This window comes from Eretmochelys imbricata, chromosome 1 (genome assembly GCF_965152235.1).
Source record: "Eretmochelys imbricata isolate rEreImb1 chromosome 1, rEreImb1.hap1, whole genome shotgun sequence".
Taxonomy (NCBI): domain Eukaryota; kingdom Metazoa; phylum Chordata; order Testudines; family Cheloniidae; genus Eretmochelys; species Eretmochelys imbricata.
In genome coordinates, this window is record NC_135572.1 from 197,994,213 (window position 1) to 198,004,497 (window position 10,285).

A 10,285-nucleotide genomic window follows, 5' to 3' on the forward strand; every position below is an offset into this window, starting at 1 on the left:
CCTGGTTCACTATAACAAACATTAATGATCATGACTCCTCAGGTCACTTTCTAATATTACATAACTTACACTGCAGACTGACTCCAAGTTGGACTTCTATCTTCTGGCCATTCTTGAGTCTTTAATCTAATTCCCAAAAGAGGGTGAATCTTTACTCTGGAATTCTGGGTCTGATCTCAGTAACAGTGAAAAAGACCCTCTGTTAATCAATTCCTCTGGTTAAGGGGGGAAAAAAATCTGTTTTCTATATTTCTCTTCCTCTATTTCCAGAGATATTTGTGCAAAAACAAGATCTCCAGGAGATACCTTACAATGCTTGCAATTAAAGAGTCAGCATTTGCCAACAGTTAGCATAGATTAGTAACAGAGAAATATTTTCCCCTATACTAAAAACAGGAAATAACTGCGATATGTATTGGCAAATGGTGACTACTGCGTTGAAGTAGCTGGTCTCCCAACAGAGAGGGGGAGAGATGATCTAATTTGGTTAGAAAATCTTCAATATTGATTTTTAAATTGTCCTTAACAATTAATTTCATTGTATGGGTCAGATTTCAGTGGGATGTGGTGATAGATGAGGCATCAAAGAAAGTGCAGGCTCTTCTAGTACACTGTGCGTACTGCAAGGATACATACAAACCTCAGTACGCTCTCCTCAGGGCTGTAATACAGCTCTTCTATAATGGATAGTGCTGGAGTTCAGCTGTATTTTAAGCAGAGAGTAACTTTGAGAAATGGCAAAAGTGCCAATGATGGAAAGCATGAAAGAGGCAGCATAGTCCAGTGGCTAGAGAACTAAAATGGGGGGCAGGAGACCTAAGTTGTATGCTCAGCTCTTCCACTGACTCACTGTCTAGCCTTGGGCAAGTCACTTATCCCTATATTATAGATGGGAAAGTGGGGTACAAAGAGGTTAACACTACATATGCTCTTTGGCAAAGCTCTTTCAGATCAATGCTATATTTGTACTAAGAATGACCAGGAGTCTTGAATTATCTCCTTGGTTGATTTCAGTGTGGTAGGTTACAATGCTCATTGACACAGAGCAGACCAGGTAGCTAAAAACTATCCAATCTGTTGTCTACATTCTCTGTCCTCAGGAGATCAAGCTGATCCTTGCAAGTTCCAGGCTTGCAATGAGTTCTCCGAATGCTTAGTAAATCGCTGGAGTGGTGAGGCAGAGTGTGTTTGTTATCCTGGCTATCTAAGCATTGAAGGATTGCCCTGTAATAGCATCTGTGACCTACAACCAGACTTTTGCCAAAATGATGGGAAGTGCGACATAATCCCAGGACAAGGGGCCATATGTAGGTATGTTATCCTTTGTCTTAGTGGCTTTCAGAAACAGGAAGTACCAACCTTGTTTCCCTATTCTATATCCCTGTCCCCCCAAAAAGCCAGAACAACAAAACACAACAAGGCATAATGTTGAGTGTAATGACAGAGGACCCTAATGATTAACACTCAATCCACTTTTTGATATTTTCATGTGGTAAAATGCTACAAATCATCATAAAACGTCACTTTGTTGATTGTTTTATAAAATTCAAATTTGTAAGGCAAATCCAATATACCTGAGTTAAAAATGGTACTCCCAATAGAGGAGAAACCAATATGAACAAATATCAAAATGGGGGGAAACACCCTGTACAAGTTATCAAAGACCAGAACAAACAGAGCCGTTTGTGGTTCAAGCATTTATTTTCAGTTTTTGAAAGACACTGGCCTCCTCTGACAGGCAGTCTATGCTGGTATGATAACCTACACCATTATCCAGGCAATTGAGAGTGACTAGAAAAATGAACAATAGGACGATGAAGGCTAGATATTTAGTACATTTTTGGTACCAGAGGCTTTTGAGGGCTGATTCTGGTGTAAGTCTAAGTACTTTAGTGGAATTACTCTGATTTATTCAAACTGTATGAGGAGAACTAGGCCCATCATAATTTTTGCTCCTCAACCAAATTCCAGTGTTCTTGCTACATATTAAAAATATGTAATTTTCTTCTAGGAAACCATGACAATATTTAAAAAAAAAATAAACACGAATTTCAAAGCAGAGGGTTGGGTAGGAAGAGCTGATGCAATAAAAAGGAAATTAACATACTAATTATTATTTGACTAGAAAAAAAATCACTTGCAATAAGTATTAAGGTCTCAGCAATTAGGATCCATACTTTACTTACATAAGAGTTACAACCAACATCAGAGAAATTACACATTTTAAAAAACTATCTTTTAACCATAATGTGTGTTATAGATTTAATGAGATCATCTGTAATATACACACATACCACACTTTTGTCAACTAATAATTAACATTTAAAATTCCCTACAAAAGATATCCCACTATAATTGCTAAATGGCGCTCCCGTAAAATTCTTAAACAACCTTAATTGGCATGTCAGCAACTGGAAGTTTAATGCTTAGGAAATATTGAAGAAGGCTATAGTAGTAAAGTGTCTGATTTTTTCCATTGATCTCTTAGTATCAGTAGTTAACTTTCTTGTTTCCTTGTTTTTTTGCTGGTGTGGGGGATTACAGATGTCGTGTAGGTGAGAACTGGTGGTACAGAGGAGAGCACTGTGAAGAGTATGTCTCAGAGCCATTGGTTGTGGGTATCGCAATTGCTTCAGTGGCTGGCTTCCTTCTTGTGGCATCTGCTGTAATTTTCTTCCTGGCCAGGACCCTTCGAGACCAGTACTCAAAAAGTGACACTGAGGACTCATTAGGGTATGTAGAGCATCTAAAGTTCTAGAGCACTATTGACCAGAAGCTACAGGTCTAACACGAACCCCAAATTACAAACCTGAGTAACAAAAGGTGGATGCACTCAAGGGTTGCAGGTATAATCTCCCCCAGATTTTCTAACCTGCCAACATTGCTACAAGTGAGGATTTAACTTTAGCCTGCTAGCTTTCCTCCAAGCCCAATTTGCATACAAACACTGGGTAAGTGTGTCCAAAGCACCAATGAGGTAAGATGAGGCAGAAGATATGGAGCTGATGTCATCAGTTTATTGCAGAACCCAAAGCCTCTATGCCTCACTTACCCTTCTAACTGCTTCATCTGCACAAGAGGGATGGGTTTGCCCTGAACTTGTATGAGCAAACCCAAAGATCCTGTGAGCAACTGTCCAAAAAACACTTTGTGGGATTTCTTGTAGAGAAGAAAATGTAACCACTCAGGGCCATCCACCCCATCTGCTCCTGATAGGGACTGCAGATGTGTCAACAACATCAAAGACAGCATGAAAAGCTGATCTTCATCCATTCCTAGGATGAGATAAACCATCATCACCTCCTGCGTAAGTCAAAGTCCTTCTTTGACTTTCAGGCCTGAAACTAGATTGACTGAGGTCAAAGAAATCATTGGACTTCCAAGTTACCTCACAAGAGACTTCTGAAGCTCCCTTCACAAAGGGAAATTGGATGCAGGTGATTAGCTGACAAGTTTGTCAAAACAATGTTTTTTTGAGCAGAGGCCTTACAATAGCTTTGTTAAGGATGCTAGCGGCCTACCCCCAAAAGGAGTCAGTGGCAGTCTACACAGACAGCAAGCCCACTTCTCCCATGGCCTCACTAATCCAGAGGGACATGAGTTGAACTCCACAGCTGTTGCCTAGACTACCCTGAAGATCTATTGATCTGTGTTTTGAAGAGCACTCTGAAAGACCTCAATACATGACCTCTGTATTTTGTTTTTCTCTCTCACAGGCAGGGTGATAGCCTCTCCTCCATTGAGAACGCAGTGAAGTACAACCCTATGTATGAGAGTGATACCACTGGGTACGGCCACTACTATCGGAGATACCCACAGCTCACCTCATACAGCTCTACCAGTGCAGAGACGTCCACAGACTACAGCAGTGAAGAGATCAGGCACATTTATGAGCATAGTGAGCTCACAAAGGAGGTGGGTGACTTTGTAGCTTTGCTTCCCGCAGTGCCAGGTGGTGGAATCATGACCGAGCCTTGTGAGGTATTTTAAAACTGCTGGTAACTCCCCCCAGCCCTTGTGCTCAGAATACAAGTACTGGACTTGTGGCTGCACCCTGTGCAGATGTTTGAGAGGGAGATGGCTTCTTGCCTCCTTTGTGTACACACAGGTAGAGCTAGATTCTGGCCTGTAAAGAGTTTCCCCATGGTTGAACAGCTGCACTTTTAAATAGTTTGATATTCTTATGGAGCTTCAGTTAAAGCTATTCCTGTCCTAGCAGAGGCACCCAACTTGACAATTTTTTTTAAGTTGGTGTCCTCTCAAAAAGCCACTTGTCTTGGCTGCCAGCTCCATCCCTGGAGGAAGCAGTGCCTTCTTTCAGAGCTGTCAAATAGCTAGAATCTCTCTTCCAAGGATGCGCACATGCTTTTAAGTGTTCAGTTCTTAATAGAATCTTCTGCAAAGTTTGGGAGTGTTGGCCCATTTCCACATTTATATGTAGACAGACAAAGTGGAGCTAGCAGCTAGGATGCTGCTCTGGGAGTCTGCAGATGAGGGTTCTAGTCTCAGTTGTGCCAGCAATCTGGCCCTGAAGCCTTGAGCAAGTTACATTATTGCTATTGTACAGATGGGGAAATGGGGTCTATGATGGAAATGCTACTAATGTCCCTCTGTACAGTATTCATCTGTAGATCTCAAAAGGTGCTCTGTAACAGTAATAGTTATAATTAAATGTGGGAGAGAGCAGGTCCCAGGATGGAGGCTGATTTTATTGTTGAGGCCTTGAGCTGAAATACTTACTTTTCTATGTTTGTTTGAGTAAAATTAATTTTACTTTAATTTCCCCCCGTTTTTAAATCTGTATGGAACTTTCAGAAGTCTAAAATTATAAAGCTACAGCCATTTTTAACATCATCTTGGATTACCAATAGTGTTGACCAATTTAAGCATATATATATATACACACCATAGAAAGAGCTGTTTTTGTCATGTCTAAAAGAACATACCAAAAGGAATATACTTTCAGTGACCCACAGCTGTGAGGGGTTTTTTTAAAGCTGTATTTTTCAGTAGTATATCAGTGGTTTGTAGGTCAGTCATAAGTATTGTATAAACTACAGCTGTCATTCCTATAGTCTCTATCAATGTAGGGCATAATATTCTCTCACTTTCACTGCTGTGAATTATGAATAATTACACTGAAGTCTATATAGTTACTGATAAAGATGAGTCAGACCCACATTATTGGACATTCTGTTTGCGTACACACACAACGGTATCCTCTTTTGAGGGTAACAGATTTTGCTGTGTCATTTTCTCCATTAATAATCTCTTGACTTTTACTAAATTGTATTAATAGCTTCTATCTATATTAGCAGACGTACACTAATTTTGAAGAGTTGCTCCAATTTTAATAAGAAAAGAATGACTAGAATCCCCTTTTAAAGTGTTCTGCAAATTATTTATGATGAAAGCTATACATGCTCAATAATTTATAAAATGTGCCCAATTCCAGTGTTTGTTCCTTGACTAGGAAAGTATACTAGTCAGCTGTAATGCGAAGTAAAACTGGTCCAACTTTTCAGTGTTATTTTTTAGTATTTAGATCTGTGCACTTTATTTTGGTTCTTGTAATAATATTGTGTGTCTTGTACTACAGGAAATCCAGGACAGAATACGGATTATAGAGCTTTATGCCAAAGATCGGCAGTTTGCAGAGTTTGTTAAACAACATCAAATGTAAGTGAAATGTGTTCTCTGAATAACATTCTGGCAGTTCATAATGTTTCACCTAAATACCTTTCAGTAACCAGCAATCTATTAATTGTATTACTGTAAATAGAGCTTGCTTTATTACTTGGCCCTTGAACTAACAATATACTCAAAACAGATAAACATTGGCCTCTTCCCCCCTGCAAGTAGCCATGGGTATGTGAGACCTTATATCTAAGGTTTAAGAGTAGCAGCCGTGTTAGTCTGCATTCGCAAAAAGAAAAGGAGTACTTGTGGCACCTTAGAGACTAACAAATTTATTTGAGCATAAGTTTTCGTGAGAATAAATTTTAGTCTCTAAGGTGCCACAAGTACTCCTTTTCTTTTTGCTTATATCTAAGGTGAGTAAAACAATATACTAATGGGGGAATAGTCCTTGACAAACACAAACAGCTTTAAAAGTTTGTTTTTATTCCTAAGAAGAAATGATTAAATCAATAATATACTTGCTGTCCCAGTGTAAAATACTAGTTATCGAACCACACTGCAGAACATATTGTGCATAATGCCCATTGAACTGGTTTGTTGCAAATGTACATTTAATCTGCATATATGGATCAGAGGAAGAATTTCCCTCTAGTTCAGCTGTTTACTCTGACCATTGCAATTTCCTGAGATGACTCAAAGAATGAGGCTCCCAGAAAAACAACTGTTAGAGGCAGAGATCCTTCATGGAAAGGGAATGGTGAAGCCAGGCCTCTTGCCTGTATCTGCACAAAAGCCTGAATTTTCAGGACTGGCTAGTGATTTTGGGAGCACAGCATCCAAGATTTAAGTCTCTCCGAGGTGTCAAGTTGCGCATCCAAAAACATTAGTCATTTCTGAAAAAAGTAGATCAGGCAACAGCAGCACATGGGTACCAGAGAGACATTTGACATGAAATAATAGTCTGTTTCATAAAACACAGGCAAACAGAGCCTTTCCAGTATCTCTGTTTAATATTCAGTAGTTTCTCTTCAAAACTGGAGTTGGAAAACTGTCAGACAAGCAAATGTTACCAGTTTGTCCTCCTCTAGTTCATTAGTGTTGAATCTGAAGAACTCAACACTTGTAAAAAGAAAAGGAGTACTTGTGGCACCTTAGAGACTAACCAATTTATTTGAGCATGAGCTTTCGTGAGCTACAGCTCACTTCATCGGATGCATACCGTGGAAACTGCAGAAGACATCATATACACAGAGACCATGAAACAATACCTCCTCCTACCCCACTCTCCTGCTGTCTTTGCTGGGGATAGACCAGGAATGGAGTCTTAGAACTTTTAGTAAGTAATCTAGCTAGGTATGTGTTAGATTATGATTTCTTTAAATGGCTGAGAAAAGAACTGTGCTGAATAGAATAACTATTTCTGTCTGTGTATCTTTTTTGTAACTTAAGGTTTTGCCTAGAGGGGTTCTCTATGTTTTGAATCTAATTACCCTGTAAGGTATCTACCATCCTGATTTTACAGGGGGGATTTCTTTATTTCTATTTACTTCTATTTTTATTAAAAGTCGTCTTGTAAGAAAACTGAATGCTTTTTCATTGTTCTCAGATCCAAGGGTTTGGGTCTGTGGTCACCTATGCAAATGGGTGAGGCTTTTTATCCAACATTTCCCAGGAAAGGGGGGGCGCAAGTGTTGGGAGGATTGTTCATTGTTTTTAAGATCCAAGGGTCTGGGTCTGTAGTCACCTAGGCAAATTGGTGAGGCTTTTTACCAAACCTTGTCCAGGAAGTGGGGTGCAAGGTTTTGGGAAGTATTTTGGGGGGAAAGACGCGTCCAAACAGCTCTTCCCCAGTAACCAGTATTAGTTTGGTGGTGGTAGCGGCCAATCCAAGGACAAAGGGTGGAATATTTTGTACCTTGGGGAAGTTTTGATAAGCTATTACCAGCAGGAGAGTGGGGTGGGAGGAGGTATTGTTTCATGGTCTCTGTGTATATAATGTCTTCTGCAGTTTCCACGGTATGCATCCGATGAAGTGAGCTGTAGCTCACGAAAGCTCATGCTCAAATAAATTGGTTAGTCTCTAAGGTGCCACAAGTACTCCTTTTTTTTTTGCGAATACGGACTAACACGGCTGTTACTCCTCAACACTTGTAGTCACTGGTAGAGAGTATTATCTGGAATCATGGGTGCCATAAAATTATAAACCTGTCATGTTAACCTATGAACTCAGTCTCCACAGCTTCGAGGACTCAAGGCCTGCTACTCGAAATTCTATTAGATTACTTTCAGCCGCTTCTAGTATAGAGCGACCTACTGATTCCTCTCTGTAACTCACGCTAAATTTATTTTAATAATCATATTTTAGGGTTTCTATAAATGTGCTCTAAATAGTACTTTCTGGTCCACAACAAAAACTAGTAGATAACAGACCCACAAAAGCTGCTACAACTATGGAAATTCCAGGAAAGCAAGTACTACACTGATAATCTACTACTACCCTAAAACTTGCAATTCAACTTATTACTGCAGGAGTTTTTAATCTTCATAAAGGTACAATAGATTTCTAATCAGTATAGTTAAACAAATAAGAGGGCTTACAATGATTGAGAACTGATGCAAGCAGTTAATAGATAATGAATTTCTGCCAGTTACATTAGTGCTATTTTAGCTATCTGAATGTTTAAAACAGCTGTAATTCAAGAATATTGGGAGTAAAATATTTCAGGGGAATAGATTAAAAGTAAAAATCTGTCAGCTACAGAAGCAAAATGTTGTGGGACCAACAAGTCAGGCATTTCAAATGCTGAAATTCCTTTAATTTGTAATAACTATGGCCTGTATTTAAAATGAACATCTTTTAAATTTTCCACAGCTGGAAAGTAAGAAGGGTTGCCCTATTTTGAGCTTTGAAACAAAGTCTAGAGAAAAACGTAATCACTATTTGTCTGGTTTTTTTCATTTCAGGAAGCTGCTTTAAAAAAAAATTGAAGCCAGTAGAAGTGGAAGATGACCTTGTTGCCCTAGTAACAGGGCACACACAAAACTGCAAAGTTACATATAGTCTTTATGTTGTATGGATATTAAACACTGCTGGTTGGATGCAGATGTTTTCTAAATGAATGATTAACTATAAGAATGTTTATCTGGCTTTTCTGAGTACAGTTATGACGGTAACCAGAGGTCATGAAAATTCACTTTTTTACTCATTTTAATTAGGGAAAAAGCATTTCCTGAACTGGACAGTGAAAGTTTGTGCATGTATTTTCTCATCTCGAAGATTTTTTGCTTGGTGTGCAAAGAAAAAATTAAAATGAAATACAAGTTTTTCATGTTACTTTGGTGTTTTCCTGTTTCAAAAGTAAAGTATTAGTGGGGGGAAATATTTGGGTTGCAGGTGAGAGGTTTATAGGAGGATACTGGTTCTGCTCAAGTGATACTAGCATTATTTTGATATGGCCCAATAATAATCCCAGACAAAATGTATTTTATATTGCTAGAGAATTTGTTTTGTACGGCTGGCTGATTTACCCTTGTTTGTTGCTCACCAACAAAAATAAATAGTCATGTACTTAATAAGGTTCAGCTTGCAGCTCTCATGACACTTTAATTGCTTTTAAAACAAAAGAATTCAATGTTGTTGGCTTTCAACTGCCACATGTCAGCTTGGGGAGATGGTGCGCTACTTAGTGGTTGCCACCAAAAGAAATACTAGAATGCGTATGTGTTCTGCTTCTCTCCCAGTTCCAGACTGGGGCAAACAAGGGCTAGACCCCCTCCCTGCCTTTACAGAACATTTCTACAATATTACATTACTAACTCTATCATCCTAAATTATTTTAAAGGTAGAGAATTTTTATTTTTGTTTCTATAGTTTAGTTATTTTGTTCCCTATGGTTATTTTCATAATGGCTTAATTGTGCTACGAGACTACTCATGACACCATTCTTGTTTTTTATTCCTTTGGCACTGAATTTCTCATCTTAGAATTGTATGCATCCATCATTCAAACTAAAGCCAACTGAATACCAGATAAAATTCAGCTGACATATTTGAATAATATATTAGTCAACCACTAGCTCTGGGTCAGATAGTGTAGTATTTACTAGTCAATATATTTTATAGTTTTGCCTCCTCAGATGTCAGTGACCTCACTTCTGGCTTAGGGGAAACCTAATGTTAAGTCTTTAAATCTGGAAAGTAGTTTAGTTACTTTAAAAAAAATTGTTTTTCAGGGCAGATATTATATAAAGATGTGCTTCCAATAAAAATTTGGACCTGTATTTTGAACCCTCAAAAGTTCCTATGGGTTTTGTATAGCTTATTAAAGAAAGTACCAGCATGAAATTTGGATCTGGATCCAGGTTTGAACTCCAAGCTCAGGGATGTTCACATCTTTAGTATTTAATACTAAACAGTAACATTTTCCCACCTGATTTAATACCCACTGAACAATGAAGTTAGTTTTTTTTAATCAAGGTGGTAGTCCAGAGGCCCACAAGTGCCAACAGACCCCTCCTCGCCACTTTTCCAATGCATATTACAGTTTAGTCATGGTGAGAGCTACTTACCTTCCTAACTTAGACAGCTGGGTGAGACTCCTGTGAAGAAAAACACTTCTTCCAAATGTTTTTAGTGCTCCACAGCT

At 38.7% G+C, this 10,285-nt stretch overlaps 1 protein-coding gene across 1 annotated transcript in view; it reads left to right on the forward strand.

Moving 5' to 3' along the window:
• Positions 1-8,866, forward strand: part of IMPG2 (interphotoreceptor matrix proteoglycan 2) — an 89,763-nt gene extending 80,897 nt beyond the window's left edge. Inside the window, exons 15-19 of the mRNA XM_077807306.1 lie at positions 1,101-1,311; positions 2,545-2,733; positions 3,717-3,915; positions 5,600-5,679; positions 8,605-8,866. Coding sequence (XP_077663432.1) covers positions 1,101-1,311; positions 2,545-2,733; positions 3,717-3,915; positions 5,600-5,679; positions 8,605-8,617 — 692 coding nt within the window. The 3' untranslated portion in view covers positions 8,618-8,866. The remainder of the gene's footprint in view (positions 1-1,100; positions 1,312-2,544; positions 2,734-3,716; positions 3,916-5,599; positions 5,680-8,604) is intronic.
• The last annotated feature ends 1,419 nt before the right edge of the window (positions 8,867-10,285 follow it).